The sequence below is a fragment of the Hyposmocoma kahamanoa genome, unplaced genomic scaffold (assembly GCF_003589595.1).
Source record: "Hyposmocoma kahamanoa isolate Upper Pololo Valley unplaced genomic scaffold, ASM358959v1 81, whole genome shotgun sequence".
Lineage (NCBI taxonomy): Eukaryota > Metazoa > Arthropoda > Insecta > Lepidoptera > Cosmopterigidae > Hyposmocoma > Hyposmocoma kahamanoa.
The window spans coordinates 10,358,119-10,384,803 of record NW_020654080.1 but is presented as its reverse complement, the minus strand read 5'-3'; the positions used below and the strand labels follow the sequence as shown (position 1 = coordinate 10,384,803).

The following is a 26,685-nucleotide window of genomic DNA, read 5'->3' as shown; positions in this document are numbered from 1 at the left end:
TATTTTGTTTCGTTTGAATTAAGGTTAGTAACTTTATTAAATTTGATTTCTTTATGTGTGATGATATTTTTTCGTATTTCGTATTTTATTAAACAAATTATAATAATAATAACTAAATCAGTTTGCGGACCTCGGTGACCCAATGGTTTGCACATGAGAGTTGGATGTGGAGAACCCGGGTTCGACTCCCAGGAGGACCAATTTGAGAAATGAACTTTTCTAAATTAATTCTGGTCTGGGAGTTCTGGGAAGTGCCTCGTAGTGAATTCCTTTGCTCCGGTGCTCAAAGTATAGGGAATATCCTAGTTTGAGAAAAGGTAGTTGGTGTGGATGTTTGTCACATTATTATTATTATTTTGAATATCTATTGTAGACTCTCGCCTCTCCCATGACTCAAAAGAAAATTTAGAATTTTTAAATGGGAGGGACGGTATTGCCCGACAACGATACAGTCGTCCGCGTTCAGGGACTCAGGTTCAAAAACTGGCGAACAATACGTATCGTATCGCGCAGTATGACATATATGTATAACGTATGCATTTGTGCTGGAAGCGAATAATAATAATTGTAATTATTAAAGTGACGTAGCATCTAAAAGAGGTACACTTTATTTAAATGCTACGCTTAAAAGAACATATTACGCTTACTATATTTTACAGCACACTTTTTGTTCTTCCCATAAAAATACTTAGGTACAAATCACATATGATAGGTGTTCACTCTGAAGAGGACGATATGTCAGCGGGTAGTAACAAAACCAGCAGTGACGACTGTAATAGTCCTTATGTACTCTGTCACTATATTTGTTTACAATTTGTCACGGTGTTACAAAAATTGGACTACAATTTTGCCCTTTTATTAATAGTAATACCTAATCTTGTTATAGAACGTGTTAAAATGAAGAAGACTAAAAATTTTACTTGTATTTCAAAAATCTAAATTACATATTTGCTTTAACGTATAGAAGCCTCTTTAAAAATAGGCACGATGGGCCGCACCTGAAGATCTTCAAAATCTCTTTTTCTTTTTTTAATACATTGTATACCTAATAATTTAAAAACATATGTTGTTGACAAATTTATCGATGGTATACCTTTTCCAAATGAAATACATACATATAGTTCGTAATACATGTATGAGCAATAAAAACGGACCGCTAACGGAAAAAGGTCGTCGGCTGAAATTTGAAATAACTTTTGTCGTAATGAAGGTAGTAAATATTATTTAGTATTTATTTCTGGCTACAGGACATTACGTCACTGATGACAAGATTGTGGTCAAATGCTTACCTAAAATAAAAGAGAAAAATATGTAAAAGTATCATTGAAAAAATTTGACTTTAATTACCTGTAAGGCTGAAAAGAGCGTATTGGCAGAATCATAATATGATTGTCTCCTTAACACTGTCAAATAGACGAATTGCGTTTTTTGTTTTGTTTGAAAATTCATAATATGAATTGTCAATTAATCATATTATCATTAATTATGATTAATTGTGTTTTTTGTTTGACAATCCATATTATGTGTCTGTCAACGCGGCCTTTTTAGGCCCCCTGGTCTGTGCTTTAATAAAATCACAATATGATTAAATTGATTAGTTAAAATTGTTGCAACAATCAATGTACTTGCCAGACTCAGATGGAAACACGTTAGGTACTATTTCACCTTAAACAACATCTTGTTTATTTTTCCTTGTTTTTTGCTTTTTCCTGCCAAGACGTATGGCGGCAAAGGAATGGAATACACAGCCGGTATTTGCATTTCCTCGACTATCTACCTACAATTTAGGTCTGTTAATTGGCATTTTTTATACATATGCGTGCTACCATCGATCACATTGTCATATAACATCAGTGCCTCTACCATGAGATTACAGTATCAATTATCGCTAGTAATTTACGCGGTCGCTAGCGACAACTCGTGGTAGAGGCATTGGTGAAATGTGGTCTAGCGTTTGTATATTTGACATTTAAAAAATTCAATCACATTTTTTTCAGTATCTATAGAGTGGGGATTAGACTTACTGAAGCATCCATGGACACAAAACTTAATGGTTATATTTCAAAATAATATATCCGAGTTACACAACATACACAAATACATAACAGAAGATACATTTATTTACACACAAAACAGTAAAGTGAACAAAAAGAATGAAGTCTCAGCATTGCTGGTTTTCATTCTTCACCTATTATAGCTTTCGCTTGCTGCACCATACCGGCAAGAGGAGTGTATACTAAACATCAAATAATTATAAAAAGGCTGTCTGTATTGCATTTTATGTAATAAGTAAAAAATTCTAAATTATGTGTCAACCAACAAGATCATAGTTTTGCGAAAATGGTACTCATAGATATTTTCGTTAATTTTGATAGTTTGTTGTAAAATTTATGTAAAATGAAAACTTTTGCTGTGTCATCTCAGAAATGATGAATTGTTGTGATTTTTTACTATAATTCTCCAACAACAACAAGGACAACAGCAATTTTCATTTTATAAGTAAATTTTAGAACAAAGTATCAGAAACAACGAAAAGTCTTTAGGCGCCATTTTCGTGAAACTATGATCATGTTGGTTGACACGTTTTGCTTAAGATCATCCTAACAGACGTAGATGCGGGTGCTGTAGAGACTTGACACTGTGACTGGCAAGTCATTCCAAAAAATTTCGGGCCAGATATTCTAGGGTAGAAGAGACTGTCAAGTGTCAATATACATCTATTTTACATGTTTAGTAAATTCTGTGACTATTTGAAAAGTAATTTCGAGACACAGGCTTTTGCGAAATAGCTCGTGTTTGTATATCTGCCCTGTATATTTGAGTATGTTTGGTATTGTACAATTAAGATTATTTATTACTCAAATTGGTTTTTTTTTATTTAATTGTTGTGTATATTTTTCTTTTTATTTAAACAGAAAATAACAACGAGGGCTATGTAATTAGCACAACCATCAGATGCCGAGTCATTTAGAACCTTTTGACAAGCTTTTTTATTATAACTTGAATCTTTTTTCTTTATTTAATGATTGTAAGTTGCGTATTTTGCATGTCAAATAAAGCCGATTTAATTTTATTATATTTTTAAATTATATGCATTTAAATATCCTTTCCCTTTCGTACCTTCATGTGAAAGCAAAATAAGTGGCGGCTCAGCTATTGCCACTGTAACTGAATAGTTTATCAAAGTGGTTGTCACCCGTGACGCTCTCGCTAACCTGACAAAACAGACAAAAATAGATTGGTGCAAAGTAAAAAAAGTTCCTTTTAGAATGGTAGACTTTTAATTAAACTTAAGTTTAAGTAACAATACTGTACGAATATACGTTTCTGTTTTATAATTTGTTGTACCTATATGAATTTCAGAAGAAAATATTTAGATGTAGAACTTATTTGAATGTAGTGTGTCTAGAGCTCTAGCTAATTGGTTTAATACACAAAAAGGTAATAACGAATAAACGCGGCTAAAATGACGCCTGCGCAATTAGGCTAAAAAGTCACGAAGTAAAATGTTTTACGCGTTTAATATTATTGCGCGGGCCTAAATTTGTCGTGTATCTTCCGCATGATGGTAAATCAGTAAAGTGTTTCACTCCAATTTAATTATTCTTATATTTGAAATTGATTAGGGGAAAGAGCATCGATAATTGTGTTGAGCAACAATCGAGACGGCTGTCGATCTTAAATTATCTACAAGAACTCTTGTTCAATGAGATCGTTCGTATATTTAATTTATGTAAAGAGGCTTGTTAACTAAATACATACATATACGTTAATTATAAAAACGTGATAAAAACAAACCATTTAAAGATAGTACTATGCATGCATTTAAATTAAAGGTATGCACAGCATTATACATTATTTTGGAAGCACGAGAGTATGACGAGTCTGTCTATACAGCGGTATATCTAGACTTTCTTTCCAAAAAAGTCCATGAAATTTGCATTCATCAATTTGATACCTACAAATAGCATGAACAGAGAAAATCAGGCAAAACAAAACACTGAGCTGAAGACAATTAACTTCATTAATAAAATATTTCTGGACGACATACCTGAAGCTGTGATATTTATCACTAAATTTGACTTGCATTGATTTTAAAAAATTTTATTGTAATTCTCATAATGGAGCAAAGCTCTACCATGAGTTTAGTATGGCGGTAGAGCTCCTTGTGAAAGAGTTCGTCAAGTAAAGTACTGCCTTACTTTACCTTTTACTTACCTTACATATTTTTACCGCCAAACAGTTATGTAAGCATTACAGTGCTCCGGTTTTGAAGGGTAAGAGTTAGAGTGACGGGCGCAGTGACAGTGCCCCTCAGATCTTGTAATTTATAGCTATGAGTGACACTGTAACTGTTATGGACAGACGTATAGCTTACCATCAGGCAAACGACTTGGTCGATATAATCCATCACTTGATATAATAAAGAAAAGACTTCACTCCACATGATTTTATATGTAAAGTGGAATTCTAACGTGATGGAGCCTAGAGCAGTGTTGATACGTGAGGCGCACTATAAGTTTCCGGAATGAACAAGAAAAAAATACTATAAATGGTCAGAATTGAATTGGTTGTTTCTCAAAATATTTCCCGTTAGCGTTAATGCACTTTTTCATACGAATGAACCAATTTTGAAAACATTTATGCCATTCCTCCGTGACAATCTCTGAAACACATTTTTCATACTCTTCGACAGGCTTCAGGTGATGAAAATCGTTGACCTTCGGTTCGTAATTTTTGGAAATAAATAAAAGTCACAAGGTGCCAGGTCGTGACTGTATGTGGGATGGCTCATAAGGTCAACTTTGTTCACCTTCAAACATTCATTTGTCTGTCTGGCCGTGTGAGAACTGGTATTATCGTGGTGCAAGATGATAAGGCGTTTACGGTTATTTTTACGGAGTTGTCAATAACTTCCGGCAAGCAAATGGTCGTGTACCAATCACTATTCACGGTACAACGATTCTCCAAAGCAACAGTAGCGTGTCCAGTTTTATTAAAAAAAGAAGCAATCATCCGCTTAGAGGCACTTTGCACGCGCCCCACTTTGAATGGTTTGGGCTCATCTCGAAAGAGATGATACCCATACGCTCGATTGCTGCTTTGTTTTGGAATCATAACTATAAATCCATGTTTCGTCACCTGTTACTATGTCCCACATCAAATTTGACGCCCTTTCGTTGAATCTGGTAAGCATGGCATAGCCCAAGCGACGCGATCCGTCGATCCGATGGTATGTCACATGCCTGTCTGTTTTGATCATACGGCGCACAGCATCGATCTTTTTGTTGTTCACAGCACGGGCGAACATCACGAAATTCGTCACTGAGATTCATACGACCGCTTTTTGAATTCTGTAAACCAGCTATAAATAGTCGTCTTGCATGGTGCTTCATCGCCAAAAGCAGTTTGAAGCTGAGCTGAGCTGTTAAATTACACTTAAGGCGCGTTCAAATTAGCCGCTGTTAGCCGCGCAGCAGCAGCGCTTCTAGACATTGTATGAAAAGTCACAGTCGCGCGGCCAACACGACGCCGCCACGAGACTGCAGCGCAGCTAACAGCGGCTAATTTGAACGCGCCCTTAAAGTCGTAAAAAATCATACTACGAAAATTTTTACGAGTTAAATCCATGGTGATGTAGACAACCAGTTTCTAAAATGACACCACAATGTAAAAACAAGTGACAGTCAGATGAAACAACCTGTATTCTACAGCCAGAGAGTTCCATTTTCAAATCAATTTTCTAATTACTTTTTAAATATTGTTACATAAACAAGTGGCCAGTTCTGGAAACTATGTATATATATAGTGCGCCCTATGTACAATCACCGCCCTTGCCATCTCCACCCTGTATGCCTACAAATTGGCTCTTCACGCCTCGTTTGAAGGACCCTCCATCCTAAGAGGGAGAGAATATGTGCGATGTAAGGAAGTCCCATTTGTAGAATATGTAACAGAGAAAGGTGCCAGCAAACCTTTTAGTCCATGATGGAATACGGCAAGTCGTAAAACGGTAACGGGGAGTGTTTAGAGAGTTTGCACGGAAGAAAAAACAATGGAAGTGTTTTTACTATCAGAACCATTGTCTACAAAACTCACATGTTCATAATTTTAAACACTATGAAAGTTATGAATATAATGTAAACTTTACCTTGTTGGCATAACGTTGAAAGTTCAATACCTATTATTGCAAGTTACGACGTTTTGATTTTATGAAATTTCAATCTCCTGCCACCTTACGTCAATAGCTGGATTTCGGCGAATGTGGAAAATTCGAGACGTTTACTTAGTTCTCTAAAAAAAAGCGAGCATTTTGCAGCCGTTTAAGATTTACATTCGTTTCTTGTAACAAAAAAATACTATAAAATTTATTAAAATTAAACAAAATAAAATTAACGATAATTTGAAATACCATGGATAATATTACAGGTGCGACTATCATATTTGCACCCCAACATAGCAAAATAAGGTATTATTCGACTTTCGGGGTTTTACGCCAGATGGTTGACACAACCATAACGTACACAAAGCGAAACTGGCGGACTGAGCACAAGTATGTGGAACTCCGCGTACAGTAGGCACGGTTGCCACGCCCACTCAGCACTTCTACTTTATTTAATGTTCTGTGAGAGTTGTACCTTATATAATTCACATAAAGTTAATTATGCTATCGTAACAAAAATTCGCTTCCATTCCGTTCCGCAACAATGTAAATTGAGCCTAACTGACCTAAAATTTTCTGTACAAAAATTTAACGCGGTCCGGCGACCATGGACACTAATTGTATTTTAAACAATTAAACTAACAGCTAAACTCATGGTATACAATTAACTGTCAGTCTCCTCGTTTGCCTTGGTTTACAGTGCGACTATGGTAGGAAATTCGTAGTAGCAGAGTCGTAGCAGTAGAGCTCCTTGTGAAACAGTATGTCCAGGGTAGCACTGCCATCTTACCCATTTCTGCCGCCAAGCAGTAATGCGAGCATTACTGCGTTCCGGATTTAAATGGTAAGGCTCAATTTATATTTTAGCGGAACGGAACGGAAGCTAATTTTTGTAACTATGTTGTAGATACGTGCCAAAATCTTCCGCGGAAAAAAGAATGTTCGCACATTAAAAATGTACGTTATACACAATTGACCATAAAATTCATTATGCTATGCACAGTATCGTTACAAAAATTCGCTTCCATTCCGTTCCGCGCCGCAATATAAATTGAGTCTAAGGGTGCTGGTGACATTACAGGCACATGAGACTTTTCAAGTTATATCTCAGGGTACCGGGCACACTGGCAGTGCCCTTTGAGCGGCATCGCAACTGTTATGGACAGGCGTGACACTTACTACCAGCACGACTTGTTCGTCCTATTACCAAGTGCCATAAAATTCACAACAAAACTCGCTTCTCTCGTTAAAATAACTAAAGGGTCTTTCAACAAGAACTTTGTTTTCTAAAACAAAATAAAACAAAAAATTTAGATGAAGATGATTCAAATTTTTATTGTATTACAAAGAGAAAAGTTCGGCAATTATGAATGAAAAATGATATAATGCAAATGTCCACCACGACCACGCTGACAGAAGTCGATTCTTTCATCAAAATTTTTAATCACTTTTTGGCAAAATGTCGGGTCTATTTCGGCTATCACATCACGGATTTTGAGTTTTAAGGCTGTAGTCGATTCGATTGGCTCCGTATAGACTCTGTCCTTAAGATAGCCCCACAAAAAATAATCCAGTGGTGTTAAATCACACGATCTGGCTGGCCATTTAACAGCTGAATTTCGGGAAATTACGCGATCAGCAAATTTGATTTGCAATAAATTGATCGTCTCATTGGCTGTGTGACATGTGGCACCGTCTTGTTGAAACCACATGTCAGTGATATCCATGTCATCAATGCTAGGCCAAAATTGAGTTGTTAACATCTCGCGATAGCGTGAGAGACAATATTAAAACTGGTAGTCTTGCTGAGGAAGAAGAACAGAACAATATACCAAGAAGGAGAAAATTTTGGCTGAATAATCTTCCGAAGCCTGCCGAAGCATCCCGAAGGCTGTCGACGATGCATTCTCACCATAGCTTTGTTTTTGTAGAAATGACCATAATAATTCAAATTAAAGTTATAACTTTAAGGTATATTACTATTCATCATCTAAAAATTCCCTGCCATGTCGACCCGTCAGGTCTACCCCGCTGACACGACTGCGGTCTGTTCTAAACGATTTTCCGCTATTTGGAACTCGCGCAGGCCCTTCGCCACCAGGTTTTTCCTGTTGTAATTAGGGCGTTAAATTGATCGACTCCCCTTTGGTTGCCCAAAATACACCACCGACTAAACAAATTATACACTGCCAAGAATATTGAAATATTGAGAGACAAGGTAGTAGAGTTTCATTCTAGTAAATAATATAACAATATTTAGCCAGTGAAAAGTTTATTCCTTTATAAGTAATATTATATAGTAAAGTATGTATTATGCCAGAGCATACTACAAAGTATTGTTTCAAATTATTTACAAATTAAAAATTTTAAACTTAAGCGAGGCAATGTTTTGGTAAAATTTGTTTAAATAAATTACACTATTTAATAACTAAAGCAAGATAAATCAGTACACTTACATATAGAGCGTTTCTTTGTAGACGGAACTTTAGAAGTGTGAATGTTAACTTATTCATGACAACAAACTACTTTGGCAAAAAAAGGAAATCAAAATTTGACTCATAATAAATGTTTTATTGATCGCATTTTGTCTATGGCACCAACATTATCTAACATTATACTTTTTTTGCTAAAGTGGTTTGTTGCGATTCAATTACCGGTTTCAAGTTGTCCCATCCAAAGATAAATGCTATACATGTTAATTTCTTGCTATATGTTTATAGAAACTATAAAATATCGTTCTACAAATGTGGTTATAATGAGTAGCATTATGATTTTTTTAAACCTACATAAAATAAACAAAAATTGTACATTATTTTAGGAAACATACATTACTTTTGTGGCATAAATCTTTTAACTAAAATTGGTCTGTGATTTTTAAATCGCTCAATAATACCGGCAAAGAAATATTAAGAAACATCAATTACAAAATAATTAACAGATATTTTCTTTGTCAGATTGGAATTCTTTACTTCGTATTTTGTATTAAAAAACTATTTCATTTTCTAACGGAAACAGAGCACACAACTCAAATACTGTCTTTTTGCAACGGTTTAAAAACCACACGTTATAACTTTATTGCTTTTCGTTCCTCTATAATTCCTTAAATTAATTCTATAGTTTTTTGGTTACACTATGGTTACACTACATATTAAAACAGATAATATTGTTGTGATTCAACAAATAAAGTATGTCAATTGATTTTAGAAACCGAATTAAGTACACACTGTTTTTAATTCACAAATAAAACCGATAGCGATTAAAATTACCAAAGTTTGTAATAATAAGTTTAAATTAATAAAGTGCTGTAATTTTTTATGTTGAAAATCAATTAAAGCCATATAAATATAAAAAAACGACGACTAATTTTTAACTAAGAATTTTGACATCTTCTATACAGTCAGTAGCAGTGAAACCAGACCTTCCACTATCTATCACATTACGTGTAGTCGAATTACTTTCTTGCTGGCTGTACGTGTATAAATTGTGGCCTATAATATACCTACAATGATTATAATATTTATGTTTTAGAGAAAGTCTATAAAAATATCCTAATTAGAAATTGAATTACAAACACTCGAATTTTAGAGTGAATTTGAGTTAGCTGACAAGAAAGGAAAATGATGACAATGTAAAATGATTCAAATTTAGAAGTGTTCTATATAGTTGAAATTGTAATCGTTTTAAGTCGTAGTCATACTCCTAATAACAAACAATAGAAAAAAAAAACTAAAAACATTAAAAAAATAGTAAGTAATTAAACATTAAAATTTGGTAAGTGGAACATTTAATTTATACATGAAAACCATTTTAAAACAAAAAAAATAGTATGTAGACAAGTACGACCACAGGCAGAAATTAAGACCACTCGATTATGGACTTAAACGAGATTATAAAAGAAAACGATTTTTTAAATATTGAACGTGAACATATTGTTCCTTCGTACGTTGAATTCAATTTAGTTATACAATAGCTGGGAACATATGGGTGAATATTATGTTTGTGTCAAAGTTTTGAGCTCCTAATGCGTATTCAAAAAGTGAAGCCAATTCGAAAACTTTTCCCTACGAGGTGTATCATTCAAGGAACTCACTCTAGATTGGTTTTGACGCAGCGTCATAACAATTTACCAATTGAAGATGATAATATACTATACGTCACGTGCAAGACGTCACATTCATTATTTTCATTAGTAAAACCAATATAAAGAAATCCTCCTGAATACCTTAAAACTACGTTAGATGAATTATATTCATATTATCGCTACCCTTACTGAAGCTTTGTCCTGTATCATAGTATTTGATATAGTATACGTTATAGTTACTTATTAAATATCTCTACCGTCATTATTTTTGGTAGTCTCCTAACTTTCGAATTCAATACATTCGCCACCTTATAGCTTTGGACTAAGATGCTAAGTTTACATGGATTCATGTAAAAAATTCCACACATAGATACTACTTAATTGTTTATGAAAATAAAACTGAAACGTCTGTTGTACGACTGTAAGTTTTTGTTATAAATAAATTTTATAATAAAAATTCATTAAAAAAAGAAAGTTCCTAGTCCTCACACAGTAAACTAGGTTCCTTTCTCGATTAAATTTGCTATTCACTTCCTACAGTGAAGTTAATAAACACTCGTAACTACTTACTTATGTTTGGCATGTACAATAAACTAAATGCAACGATACTATATATTTTCTACAATAGAGCATTATCAGCAGCTATGTATTGGCATGTTTAACCATTTAAAAAGTCCTCAGACTTTACCTCGCAGCCACTTCTGTTCGTCCCTATTTCCGGCGGGTCAAGGTTCATCTTAATTTAATTATTGCATTATGAACACGATACTAGAGTGCGCATTGTTCTTAAAGTTTATTTTCTGCAATGTTACTAGTTTGCTCATTGTAAGCGTATGTGTACGGTGACCGATTTTCTATTAATTATAGTATTTATATTTTACAACAAAAAAAAAACAGTATTATATCATCAACAAACTCAAAGATGTAACTTAAATCTGTAAGGAGTGACCAATAACATTTAGTTATTTTGGCTAATCGTCGGTATTTTTGGGGAGTTTCAAAATGGCCACTCTAAAGATATAACGATTTCCCGCAAAAAAACGTCAGAAAATTAAAGTATTAAAGAAAAATCAATACAATCTGTATACTATGGCCAATTAAGGCCTTAGCCCGAAGGATGAAAAAAAATACTACGGTTAATCGTCGTTAAGACGTCAAAATAACGTAATACTATTGGTTATATTAAACAGCTACACTACATTTTGGTACATTAATCAGAAAATATCCGTTTTTGGTCACATTTCTTACATAAATTCGAAAAATGTGATTCGCATGTTATATAATAAACCTTGTATTAGCTTAAAAGTAGTGGTATGATCGTAGTATAATAAGACAAGTATTGCATTACATTGTATTGTATTACACGTCACTCGGAGCGTAGGGTTGTCACATTATTATTTTAGTTGCAGTTCACACAGGTTGTTAACATAATTAAAAAAAAGGTATTCATCATAGTATTCTCGAGCTACATTGAAATAACCTTGTGGCCAAGGGGCGGAGTAAAAGTGATAGAAAGTACGCTCGGTCCACATGAATTTATTGTAGAAGTATAACGGAAAAGGTGAAGGAAAGAAGAAAGGAAGGACCGGAAAAATAAAGACCCAAAGGCCCAAATTCGTATTATTGCTGCTTATATTGCTGCTGTTTACATGATAGGAGGATACGATCTTTCCTCTCCGAGAATTTTGATAGGAGTGGCGACGAAACGAAGCAAAGTAAGAATCACGCGGCAAAATAATTAGAGAACGATTCAAAATTTCAAAAGTGGCCAGCATCCAGAGAAAAGGGTGATAAAAAGGTGGGATGATGCTGAAAGAGGTCGTATCGTCACAACCTTTGTCAAATTCAGTACTTACATATTGATATTTTAGGAGAATGATTATGAAATAGAAATGAAATGCTGAACAATTCGAACTTCAGCATTCTTGTTCAAACAACCATGAACACAACAATAAACATGTCTATTATTTGATGTAATTTTTCAAATACCGAGAGTACGTTTTAATTCTATAATGCAATGCCTGCGCTATGCAACTCGAGTATACCGCGAAATTGTGAATGTATGCATCCGTACACGGAGCGCGGCGGGCGCGTAAACATATGTATAAGCCGCGCTTACACTAATTGTCTTATTATACTATAATATACCGCTGCGAACGAAATGGCGTGGAAATTGACACAACTGTCTAAAGACAAATCTATAGAAATACCGCGACTAAAATTACGCTCGATTGTACCAAGTTAAAAACCCTTGTAGGCGTCATATCACGGTACAAAAACTATATAATCTGCACGCTTAATTTCATTATTCGTACTTGATTTGTCCCTGGCTTTTAGTGTTTTTAGAAGCAGTAAGAAATAGATTTGCGGAAAAAAGACAACTTCGAAACGACGCATTACCAAATTTTTGGCTAAAATACTAACCAATCAACAACCATTGAAAATAATCTACACTAAAGCTAATCTTACATGACCTTATTTATTATATCCTAGAATCACTGCGACAGTGTATTTTATACTATAAATAGTTAACCTATAATAATTTTATTTATATTAGTAATATGTGTCAAAGGCTGCAAATTATGATTATTTTGCAAGATTTTATTGCTATAAGTAGTATGTCAACATGACAAATTGTAAACTAGGAAAAAAATTGTGATCACTACTACAGTGTAACGCGCTCCACACATAGAGTGCGGCGCAGTACACTTCCTATAATAAATTCGACTACAGTTTTCAAGACCACCGTACCTATACATTCACTGAAATATGTATTGTAGCATTAGTACGCCTTGACGTAATGGGAATAAACGGGGATCATAAATGATAGATTCTACGAGGCGAGAATATAAACGAGCTTTTCACGATATACGGTAGAAAAAATTGTAAATTTTATATGAAAACCGCATCTGTAGGTCTGGAACTAAAGCGTAGGCGCGACTAAAGCGAGAGCGACATAATGCGAGAGATACTATTCTCGCATAGATATCTCGCGCTTTCTCGCTTTCGCGCTAGTCACGCCCTATCGTGTTAGCCCTACTGAAGCGCGAAAGGTTAGGAATAAAATCTAGTAGACAATATCCTGTAATTATAGCATTACGTATACTTGTGGCATTAGGTCTTTATTAATTGTAATCTTAATAATCACTGCAATTTTCGATCATGATGATGCAGAAGTTTGCAAATATATCCACCCTATTTTCTTAAGAAAATCTATAGCAAAAACAATGTATGTAAAGTTCCATAACTAAGTAATGTAGTGCTTCTGTCATATCCAATTAAATTGTACAAGTCACATGTGTTATGATAGTTAATAATACGTATAGTTACATCAAATTATTATACTTTTACTAGGTATTTATTTCTTTATTGTGCATTCTAATAACGGCGACAATGTTATTTTTGCATCGCGTTGCGACATTTAAAACGTGAAGCCGACAGGATCAACGAACAGGGAATAAAAGCAAAAGACAAGGTCAAGGGGACATGATGGAACTTGACGTTGAAAGTTTTTTTTTATAAAGGACACTCATCAAGGAGAGATAACAATTTATATACACTTATGTTATCCCTGTACAATTTGTCTTTTATCAATGTATGAAATAGAGCTTAACATATTTCGTATAAATTACGTGAATATTTACTACATAGTTCCTAATAATATGTGAAAATATGTATAATAGGTAGTGTTTAAGAATTTACCACACTCTTTTATATTGCGAAATTGAAGATACATAGCATAGTTATTGTGGATAATATAATATACCTAAATATATTGGCATAATAATGGAGCTTAAAATGTATACAAATAATACATACCTAAGCATGTATTTGTGATATTAATTGTGCGTACAACCCTACTAATAGATTATTATAACTTAATTGCATGATATAATATCAAAATGATGCGTGCAAGTATATCATAAATTAACATGATAAACTAAATAGGACCCTAAAAAGTTTAGAATATAAATTATTTTACATATGAACTTTAAAAACACTGATTTAAAATTGCACTAAGAATAAATACGATTACAGCAATCACATAAAATATAACTTAAACAATCAATTATTTCAAACCAAAACGGAGTTTTTATATAAAAAAAAAAAGAAATTAACGGAAATAATTTGTTATTGATGTGAATCAATTTTATTGTAAGTTATCTACAACAAGAAATTTAAAGCAGGTAACCTACCGTTTAATTATGGTGCTTCACTAAAAGAATTATAAACGAATCAGAATCAAACAATGCAACTAAACCTCAGTCGGAAAGACTCATTATGTTCAGTTTGAATAAATAAAACGTATGAGAAGTAAACGTACAATCGATGCCTAATCACTATCTTGGTAAAAATACGTTTATGTGTGAAATACTTACAAGTACAACTAAGATAGATTATTAACCAACTACCTTCCTGAAAATATACTGATGGAGTTGGATGTTGTTCGTTTTCGTACAAGTGTAGCCTCAACTGAAAAGAAAAAACATTATGTGTTACATAAATACCACACTATGTGATGTTTGCGTTGCACTAAGCTTAATTATACCTAATATTGCGAGATGGAAATCTTTTAGGTCGCGTCTCCACGTTGGAGTCTCATAAGGTAACTTATGGTACGGTACTGGTACAGTGAAATTACAAGCACATGGGACTTTTCAATATCTTTGGGTCACGGGCGTGCTGCCAGTGCCTGTCAGATTTTTGCGATTTAGAGCTCTGAGTGACGCTGCAACTGTTCGCGCCCAGTTACACGACCCGAAAGTTTTCGTGCGGCCGCGCGGCAACCGCCCAGCTTTCACGTACGTACGTTAATATTAATGTTAATGAAGAATCTGAATTCTATTTACTAGGCAACAACATTTAAATTCCACGGAGTAGATCAAAGACAAGCCAGACTCGCCCGCGCGCCCGAGACGTAAATGCTAAATAATTAGAGCCATATTTTGCCATGACAGTTAGATGCACGCGGTCGCTGCGCGGCGGCCACGCGGTCTCCACGTGGCGACCGCCCGGCGTAAGCGCGATGAAATTCGTGTCGAATAAACGCGCCCTCATGGACAGGCGTGTCGCTAACCACCACGCACACGACTTGTTCTTTCCATCACTTGGTACCATAAAAAAACTTGCATAAGCCACTATGGCCTGTGCAAGCTCAAGTCGAATGGCTTATACAAGTTAATTTGCGGTTCGAACCCAGTCGGATTCGGGGAATTTTTCTGCGTGTTTTTCCAATACAATAAAAATTATGAATATTATCACGATATTCAACAAAACTAAAATGTGGTAGTGACTCGTTTTATGGGACATTTCCATTTGCTTGTCAACTTATGTCTCAGGGTGACGGGCGTAGTATGTAGGTTCTAAATTCTAAAAAATCTCGCAGTAAAGCGCCAATGTGGAAGCGATAATTAAATGGATTTCTTGGACAACAATTAATAAAATTAATAGTACTACCACAGTTTTACAAACCATAAAGTTGTGCAACGAATGTTCTTGCGCAGAGCAACGAAGGGGGGGGGGAAGAGAAACTCGAGAGGGGTTGGGCGGCTTCGGTCGATGCGAGCGAACGCGCTGAGTTTGCGTGCCGAGCGCTAAGGGTTGACGTACGTGAATGGTTTGAAATATTTTTGAATACGTTGAGTGACGAAAATCGTTTTATGCGTATATAAATAATGGTGCACAACTGTTCTGTGTACGGTTGTAATTCGACAACGAAATACAACAGGGTATTTGAAATTTCATACATTTCCCCGTGACACGAGGTTACTTTTTCCTATAATTTTGTAATACGTGCCTATCTATTTATAAAAGTAAATTCTAATTCCCATGCCGTACAAATCTATAAATACATATGCATATTTATAAAAAGCACCGCTATTCACGTTTTAAAACTGTTCATCTCAATGCAAATACATTTCATTTCATATTAAATTTTATATAAGAAAAATGAAAACATCAAAAAATTAAGTGTCACGTAAATATTTGGCAGTGCAACACTTGTAAATCTTAATAACTAGATAAATAATATTTACTAATTGTTTTAACAATAATTTCATTATTGTGTATTAAAAAAATAATAATTATTGTTATTAATGATTACGTTATAATAAGCTTTGTGTGATAAACTGACAACCCTAGCACATCTGCGCATCAGCGAGAGAGCGGTATCGCACGAACTTCAAAGTCGTTACGCTAATGTAGGAAAGGTATTGTAATACTATGGTACTACGATCTTTCTGCAATTCATAATTGGAATAGATACATATATAATACGCAATAACACTACCCACTTGCAGAGTCTTGAGGCGTAAGAGGTCTTTTAATGGTTTGCTGTATGACTGCCAACCACCCAGCCCGATCTTCGTGGGTCGTTGCAGCTAAACAATACGTCCTATCCGGCGTCACTAAGTGGAAGGGAAATCTTGCTTCTTTGCAGCCATTCCCGGTGTTCGAAACTTTGATGCAGTAACCGTTTGATTCGTGACCTGAAACACGAGGAATTTTAACATTATTATAGAAGCGAAGAAGACTACAATAGATAGATGGATGAGCTTCGGGTAGTTCATTGGGACAATATGCGGACTAAGTAAGTCTAACTCTTCTACTCTTAACTAGGTGACGTTTAACTTTAGGTCAATGTCTTTCAGATGTTTCTTGCAGTCTAAACTTCAATGTCTGTCGATTTTAGTCATAATCAAAAATCAGACAAAAAAGTGTTGTGCATAACGATTATGAGATAAACTATAACATTCGCCATCAAACACAAACGTTAACTACCTACTTAGCGAATCCTCAACTAAAGTAATCGAAATTTTTCGCGAAATTACATTATTAACGTCAATGTTATTAACAATATGAAATCAAAACAGTTCTACAACCCCAAAAACAACAAGTGTTTTTTTTATATCTTATTTAGTTTCAGTTTTATTGTTAATCAAAACCAGCGTAATTGACAATTTTCAAAGAAAAGAAACTTAAGGTGCCAATATCTCGAAAGTTAAATGCAAATGTTAGTCATAACAAGAAAGGCAGATGTTATGAAAATACCTACCTCGTCACTATTGACGTATGAACGAATACTACTTGACAACAGTATATTGACACAGCTGCGTTTTTCTACTTCGTCCTGACGTATTAATTTTGGGAATAGTAAAATTTCTTTGTATGCATTTGATAATATAATACTACTAACTGTTACCATGTGTAATAAAATAAAGAAACTGGTTTGTGATCATTTCCTCGCAACTTGGAAATGTTTGTATTCTCTTGTTTGTTGTATAATAATTGGGTAATATGACATAAAATTATATAGACAAGTAATTGTATTCAGTAAACATTTATAACGGAGTATTATTTTAATTACTTTAGGCACAGGCTTCAGGACATGAGGGAATGCAATAATCCAAAGCCGATCTTGGAACAACAATTTAGAATAACACAATTCTTACAGCCAGTAGCTATAGTTCTTGTAGTTTTACGATAAATTTATCACTAATTTTCCATTGTGTACACTAGTGTCAAGTATGGAGAATGTTTAAAATAGCCGTTTTATTTGGTATTGATGTAAATCAAAACTTACCTATAAAAATTTCTCCTTTAGGATACGCATCAAGAGGTTCGTCATGATACATAAGCTTCCTGTTGTCTAACGTGAACCATCGCCTTCTGTGAGCATCTGTGGGCCGTGGCCCTGTTTTCCACAACCAACCTTCCCGCGCGAAATCTTTAGGAAGGCGGTGTAGGAGGTCTGATTGGGGGGCTGAAGGAAATGCTACTTGAAGGAGGTGTAGTTTTGCGCAACGAATTGCTGTGTACCTGAACATTAAAAATCGCAATTCAATTTTGTTACTTACCAATGGTCACGATGGTTAGCTGACTTTAGGCATTGAAATCGAAGTTATCTTAGTTTCTGACTCAGGCAAGGAAAATCTGATACGTCATAGATCGTTTATCATATCTATCATAGGAACTTCATCTAAGGCAACGTCACAAGGCCTCATTTACATAAAGCTTTGACATAAACAAGAAAAATCTTTATAAACTTTACCAGTTATTAATCTTCTCTGCGTTCTCGTGGTAAACGTAGATGTGGCGTGTTGTTCCATCTTTCATGAAGGTCAATTGCATTGAGTTCATATGACCGATTTTGGCTGGGGCAAAGGCCACGTTTAGCTCTGATAGCCTCAGTACACCCTTTGGTTCTCTATTCTCATTTACGTGATATCTGAAGAAAAGTAGCAAACGAATTTTTAGATAACGCTGGAAATAATACAATAAACAATAGCCAACTTTATGAAACTTTGCGCTGCGACGTTTCTGTGGTCGTGATATGATGAAATGAAAATCATGATGAAATCGCGTGATTGCCATAACCACAATATGTTGACTGCGGCGTTATGAAATGGCAACATAATGTACTCGTAATAAACATGTCGGTTAAACATTTAATGATTTTTGTAATACGCATATGTGATTGGGGAATTAGACAATGTAATGCGAAGGCTAGAGAAAGAGGAAGCAAGGAACTGGCTTACATCAAACCTATTCCCTAACCATCGTGTATACCACAACCATCCCAGCACCGGAGTTATTCAACAAATAGATACATCATCAAATACACTCTCATTCTTACCTCCAACGACCAAAGCTTTTGACTCGGAGACGATCGATAAAGCGACCGAGACAACTCTTGGCACGGCCACAGCCGTCTGAAGCATGATGATACCTAAGGGACCAGTCCGTACACGATTGAGCGAATTGGAACAGAGTGTAAGGTCTTAAATTTTTAATGCATGCTTGTTGCACGGACAGATAAGGACGCAGTCTCGCGTTACAGGCTTGAGTAACAAGCTAAAATAGCCTGTGGTTCGCGGAATTATGACTAACCGTTGAAACTGGGTTCTTCTGCTATTTTCCCTGACGAACTTTTTCCTGTTTGCATTCTAAATATCCTATATTTATATTTTTAATTAACGTTCATATTGTCCACGTTTACTGTATTTAATATGGGAACGTTTCTCTTAGCAATAATTATCGGAATCAAAATATTATTTGTCGTTTTATCAATTAAGGGTACTATTGATTTCAATTTGACCGTTCCCATTAATTTACTATTGGTCGTTATCGCAAAGTCACGAATGAAACGTAAGAATTTCACAATATTTCGCTAACATTGAGATATGCGAGTTATTTGCAGAAGAAATTAAGATAGGAGTACCAAAACACGGTGAGATAGTAAGCGCGGCAAACAGTGATGAGTTGAAAAAGTACGTAGTAGGTCAATATTTAAACAGGTTGCGTTGACGTAGTGTTCTAGAGGCGTGGAACTTTTCGTATTCTATACGTCACAAGTGTACATACCATTGTTGTCCTACGAAACCGAATTTTATCTTTTAATCTCTCGTATCGTTATGTCGAGTCTTGAGTAAACATCATGTATGCTATTTTATGTGTCAATGTGGGTCGCATTTTGTTAACATAATTTCGTCATTCTATTATATTTTTATACCTAATACTACACGTCACAAAGGCGAAGGCTATTTTAAGTTACTTTGAATAATAGGATTAAAATTTTATAATAGTGTCAATGACGTTGTCAATTAAGTGAAATAGGATCTTGTATTAAAAATTATCAATTACTATTATCCAATCAGGGAAATCGATAGTTAATAGATAAATCAATATTATTGAAATCTGCACAGATTTGGGATAAAGTTATTAAGTATAACATAGATAATAGCAATATAGGCAAACATAATATCAATGTTTTTAAATATATTGGAATTTGCGAAAACAAGCTGAATGAAGGAATGAATAAGCAAATTAATGGTAATTATTAATAAACCATGCGACTTTCACCGACCGCAGGGTGTGTCGGATTGACTTACTTCAATGTATCCTCGCTCTCACTGAGTACGAACTTCCTGGGCTGGTACCGGCTGTCTTCCTTTCCTCTTTTCATGAGAAATCCTTCCATAGCGCCAGAAAGATACGTTTGTCGCTCTGGGTGGCAGAATTCCTCTCGTTCGTATTTTGCACGAATCCATTGTTCAATAAGAACTCTGAAATTTTCATATGGATATTAAATATATAATATTATTATAATAAATATATTCCAAGTTTCAGATAGAAACTATTTGATTGGACAGGATTGTTGACACCTATTGAGAATACATATTCTGAAACAAAAAAAACTATTTGAACTCAATACTAAAGATTTTTAACACAAGTCAACACAGAGAAATTCGTAAGATCTGCTGACTCGAATCGTAGCTCAGTTGACAGAGCGGTAGCCACGTTGAGGCGACAGCCGCTGGTTCGAGTACAGTAGGATCGAAGGAATTTTTCTTTGTATTTGTTCGATCTTTCTATCAATAATAATAATAAAGTAGTAATGAATATCATGGTAGTAAAAACATCATGATCTTCAATAAAAATAAAGATAAAATCAAATCTAAATGAAATTGATCAGGTGGCTAATGTTAAAGAACAGTACTTAAATTCTACGTTAAAAAACTGTTTCAATGTTCCCTGTCCATAAACTAGACAGGTCCACTATAATATATTCCCTTTCTAATCGTTGCTCATCGCTAGGTATGAGTCACGTCAAACTCTATGCGGGTGAGTGAGTCAGGTAGGGAGAGTAATGTGGGAAAATCCCCGAAAATAAATGTATGACAAAAATTCTTGATTGTACAATCAGGAAATAAAAAACTAGGTAATGTAAAAGTGTTCATTTTTAACCTTATTTCTCCATATCTTACAATTTCTGTCGTAGTCTACAAAGCACAGAAATCACAATGTAGACATTTTTGCAATAAGCGGAAAGTTGAAAACTGATAAAACTAATTGGTAAACTTTGGTATTTGCGGTTATAAATATAAACAAAACACAAATTGTACGGGAAAATTTATATATAATCTTTTTTTTACTTTACATGATTTACGTCAACAAAAACCTATATATGTATGTAATAATTATTAATACAAAGATCAAACCAATCGGACTCGAACCTTTGTCTGTATGCCAAACTTTAGTTATGTTATGTCTGTTTAACAAACTAGGGTCGTTTAGCATACAGACCTGATAGATTAAAGAATTTTTTCTTTGTGTTCCACCTGTGTATTAATAATTAGAACAAACCAGAGGAGTGATTTTACAAAACATCTTGTATTTCATTTTAGTAAAACATTATGATATTCAACAAAATCAATGTATGTATGTATGTATTTTTTGCCGACTATTTTAACCGACTTCAAAAAAAGGAGGAGGTTCTCAATTCGACTGTATTTTTTTTGTGTATGTTACGCGATAACTTGGGAATTGATTTTGATGTTACTTTTTTTGTTGGAAAGAGGGTAACTCCACCTCTAAGAGTGGGATACCAGAAACTCGCGCACTTTCCGGTTACCGATTTCAATAAAACTTGGCAATAGGCGTAACTCCACGAACTTTTGAGGTCGGTTTTTTATGATTTTTTTTTAAATCACTATCAATTCCTGTAGTATACTTACTGTGGATCATTTTTAGTAGGTCGTCGATAACAAGGTGGGACTCGTTCCTCATATTTGTTTTTGGCTGCAGTGTTGCCCACTTCCTTCATTCGTTGTACCTGGGAGTCCTCCCATCGGTCCAGCTTCAAATGCTTCACCTTACTGATATGTGCACCCATTCCTCGGTGTATACTGGCGCATCGCATACAGATGAAAATACCAATATTGTATGATGCCCAATCTGGGTCTAGAAATTCGAAAATTTTCTTTATTATTATTTTAGTTCTCGGGTCATATATTTACATAATGGAGGTGGTATATCCATGGTCGCCAATATTGGAAGATAATAGACGGAGCATTCATGAAAGTGCGTACGTTTAATTTCTTTTACAAGTAAGACAGTACCTTGTATGTAAGAGTGGTAACACACGGCGACTGGATCGTTACAAGCGCGCGATTACATCGATACAAACGCACCATTGCATCGATCCTATCTAATAGTGTGTGCGTTTTATATGCCAAGTGTAGTGATGGAATCGCGCGTTTGTGTCGATGCAGTCGCGCGCTTGCGTCGTTGTTTAAAGTCGCGCGCGCGTGTAAAAGTAGATGTTTAGCGACTGCATCCTTGCTAAAGTCGCCGTGTGTAACGGCTCTTATATAAGAAAGCTATGAGCGCAGTGTACACATAAAAAAATCTTAAATTATGACTTAATTTGTTTATTTTATAATATTATTTTTCTGTTATCGTATTGATGGCATGCGTACTATAATGCTTGCCACCGTGCTTAAAGGATTACAGGAAAGAACATACCACCTAGTCTGTGCAGTAAAGGAATGGTTCGTCGTCGTGCAGGGTCCTTGTGCACCCTCTTTACAATACATACAAAGAGAGTTACATGTTTAATATTATTTACAATACAATATTAATAAACATATGATTAGGAAATGAAACTATTTTTCCGGATTTAAATCGCGTATATTTGTTTTTTCAAACAAACCGACGTTTCGGGCCCTTTACAGGTCCCATGGTCACGGTCAACCGTGAAAAAACAAATATACGCGATTTAAATCCGGAAAAATAGTTTCATTTCCTATGTGTAACAATCGCGAAAACCTAAGAACTCCAAATATATGATTATCTTCGCATGTTATGTAATTAATTACGATCATATTGTTGATGTAAGCTAATTTTGATTTTCAATTGAATCTACCAATGCAGCGAACGAAATAATGGAGATCACTTTTGCAATGATTTTTTTACTTAATAGGTATGTGTGCCAAAATACCTTTGAATGGACGGGCAATCTTCGTGTGTTTGAAATAAATATGCCTAAGTACTTGGTATCTTTAAAAATGGTAACTTCGCGATGGTCCATTCGAAATAAATGTTCCCCACGAAGTTTCTGTTTAAAGACTTTGAAGAGCGGTTTGATGTTGTATAAAATGTCAGATGTTTGCATCAATAGGTGTACTCTTGCATCACGGCGGCGGTTCATAGTACATCCGTGTTTACAAGCAATCGCACCAGGCTCACCGACACGACGTCACACGTAGCGCCCGCACACATAGAAACGTGGCCTCTGCGCCAATCGTAAATAACACGGCACACCACCAGCACACTATGTTTTGGTCAAACTTGTGGGTGAATCGCTTCTCGCATATGATGTTTTAAATATACGTTAATATTTACCGTACTCTAAAGAAGTTTTGTAATAAAAAATATTAGTAAGCAACTACATACAATTCAGATCCGAAAAAAATAGTTTCAGTAAGTAGTGGCAAGCGGGGCAGATTCGTACATTTTACTTCAATTTTAGGCTACTAAATGAACATAATAATGGATATTTTCTTTGCCTAATTGATGACAGAACTCTTTTTTTTCATAAATGACATTGATTAATTGAGAAATTTTGATCTTAACAAGAAATGGGTATAGTCCAATTGTGCCTCACCTATGGGGTACTTGGATACATTGCTTTGGGCACTTTGATGTGTGAATCAAAGGGTGCCATTCCTGGTTACCACCACTAGATAATCAACAGTTCATAAAGTATGACGGTATATATGCCTCAGCATTACTTGAACTTGAACTTACTAGAACTCTTGGTCTTGCTAGACCAAGAGGTCTATCTAGAGCACCATTTGAAAAGTGTTCTTTGTAATGTATAATACGTCTTGGAAGTGGAAATACAGGAGGAATAGCTGACTATAGCACAAAATGTTACTAGTTCACCTCTTTCTACAGATACTATAATGCGAGTTGATATGAATTTGTGTGTCGTCAATACCCTTTCATAATTGTCAAAGAAGAACTCTGTAATGGCAGTTTTATTAAATATAAACTTCTTATCGAGTTCTTAGGTTTTCTCGATTATTACACATAGGAAATGAAGCTATTTTTCCGGATTTAAATCGCGTATATTTGTTTTTTTAAACAAACCGACGTTTCGGGCCCTTTGCAGGTCCCATGGTCACGGTCTGCGAGCATGTCATGGATAAACCTACACATTCAATGAAGTTTGACAAACCCCAGGTCCTTGCAAAAGAAGTCCGTTATCTACCCAGGATGCTGCGAGAGGCCATTGAAATTAAAAAACATCCTAATTTCAACATGGAACATGGTTTCTCCGTACCACCAGTTTGGGATAGAGTATTTCCTCTAATGAGAAATCCCAAACAGACATAAGACTGCAGTACTAATTAATATGTTTTAGTTTATTCTAATTTCTATTAATAATTAATAATAAATTGAACTTAATAAAAATTCATTCAATAAAATAATTTGTAAAACTTAATGTAGCGTAAATTGGAATGTTTTCTTTGTAAAATTAAAAATACGGTATTTAATTAATAACTATTGTAACTATAGTGAAAAAATAGGGTGGTTTGCATCAATATTAGACATAACTGGTTGAAGACTGTACCACCTCAGTCAACCGCGACCATGGGACCTGTAAAGGGCCCGAAACGTCGGTTTGTTTGAAAAAACAAATATACGCGATTTAAATCCGGAAAAATAGTTTCATTTCCTATGTATAAACTTCTTGCTGCACAAATATTTGTAAGTCAATATGCACAAAGGTCTTCTGCTGCTCAGCAATGAATACTTACACAACTACGTACTTTGAAGTGTGCAATTGTCTTTAATTTTTAATTGTAGATTTAATAAATCTTTCAATGCGGTACTGTAAATTAGAAACAATGTATGTGTATTTACTTTCGTATTTAATTGCTGCTTGTCGTAAAGACAGAGTGTTCGTAGCAACTTCAGACATTGACGACTTGATTTCATTAATGACATCAAGCATCAAGCAGATCATCATCACATATTTCTTATCAAGGTAATTTTCTCGATATAAAGGGTATGTTTTGCATCCACTGCTATATTGTGCTCAGATTCGTAGCACGACAATAATAACGAAATAGGCATGCTCCATTTACTCCATGACTCTATGAACGTCATTATTACGGATTAGGGGGTAGGTTTATCTACTCAGCCTGCATACTGCGTTTTTTATTCCGTTTCACCAGAAGCACATCAATTTATACTTAATTTAAGTTCTAATTATTTATTCTCTTAGTAGGCAAATTAATAGTCTGTCTACTAGACTTTTATTTGAGACATTATTTTTAATGCTTTAGGCAATGTAATTAAGCTTTTGTGTAAAGTAATAATAAATAAATGTTTATACCAGCTTTATACACACAGGTAGGTAAGTAATTTGTCATAACTTTCGAAGAACGATGACTGGGTCGACTTAAGATAAGTAGGTAGGTAAGTTTTAAGTTCATTAAAAAGTTGAGCGTAGAAATAATTTAAGAATGTCCCAAAGGTGACACACAGACACAAGCCTAGCGACCTACTTACACACGAGTATTTAAACGTATAAACATCTTAAAAATACAACTAAAAGTTAAATTGTTCTAAAAATATTTATAAAGAGGCAAGAAAAGAAGATTTGAATGACCCTTAGCTAAATATTACAACCCGCAACGCTTAGCTAAATTGTAAACAAGGCATTCATATAAAATGTTATGTATAGCAATTATCAAGGTAAAGATAGTAAATAGAATAACCTACAGTGTTTCTGATAATCAATTTTAATCACTAGAAACGGTGTGCGTTGTGGTTTACAAAACAAACACGAGTACGCCGTTAACTGCTTTTGGTCACACAAAATCAATTTTCAATTAGCGTATGCCTAAGACCATAACCGGAACAATCTTCACTTGTGTATCCCTTTCTTCGTGTCTACAACTTAGAATATTATCTTACTCAAATTACGATGTTCTATATCGATGATTTGTTTTCATTGAATGCATTTTACGTTGAGGTCACTGAACTCCACAGCATGGACGCACTTACGCCCCCCGCCTATTCACCCCATGGAAATACCACGCTACACAGGAAAAACATTATCACTAGTTAAAAACACTTGTTATCACGTACCGTCGGCGCCACAATCAGCACACACATTATTACCACTTTTCTTTTGTAACTCCTGTAATAATTTCTCGTTATGATCAACCATCGTGGAAGTTTTGCATCAATAATGGACATACACGCTAGCGTACGTCGCGGACCGAAAGTACGCCTTGACGCGTTCTTTGCCACTGCGCGAGGGAGCGAGCCAGACTTCGACCGACGCGCGGCGAATCGGTTCAACAAACGCCATGTCGTGGGCATGGAATTTGCTATTTCACTCACACGGGCTTACTCTTCGCTAGCGTGAAAGTGATAGAAACAAAGATCTAGTTTCGGTACATGAATGAAACCAGTAAGTGTGTAGTAGTCTCGTAAAATATTGTTAGTGTGCGTATGGCGTAATACGTGATACGATGTGAATACGATTCACTACAAACACCCCGACCCCGGCCCCGTCTCGCGTAAAATACTGACTGGGTAGCCTAGGCAGAAGCAATAGTCATAGTAACGGTTGTACACT

At 35.1% G+C, this 26,685-nt stretch overlaps 1 protein-coding gene across 2 annotated transcripts; it reads right to left on the bottom strand.

Moving 5' to 3' along the window:
• Window positions 1-14,343: 14,343 nt before the first annotated feature.
• On the bottom strand, window positions 14,344-26,325 carry LOC113234140 (arf-GAP with dual PH domain-containing protein 1-like). 2 transcript variants are annotated; one of them, XM_026469406.1, is made up of 8 exons: window positions 26,190-26,325; window positions 21,761-21,986; window positions 20,135-20,308; window positions 18,880-18,972; window positions 18,295-18,471; window positions 17,827-18,062; window positions 16,538-16,732; window positions 14,344-14,717 (listed from the first exon to the last, which is right to left on the bottom strand). In XM_026469406.1, exons 1-8 carry the CDS (start codon window positions 26,269-26,271, stop codon window positions 14,653-14,655), a joined length of 1,248 nt encoding a protein of 415 aa, XP_026325191.1. In that variant the 5' UTR covers window positions 26,272-26,325; the 3' UTR covers window positions 14,344-14,652. The 2 variants fall into 2 exon arrangements, with proteins under 2 accessions (XP_026325191.1, XP_026325192.1); XM_026469407.1 differs by lacking the exon at window positions 18,880-18,972 and having other exon boundaries at window positions 14,345-14,717.
• Between the last annotated feature and the right edge of the window lie 360 nt (window positions 26,326-26,685).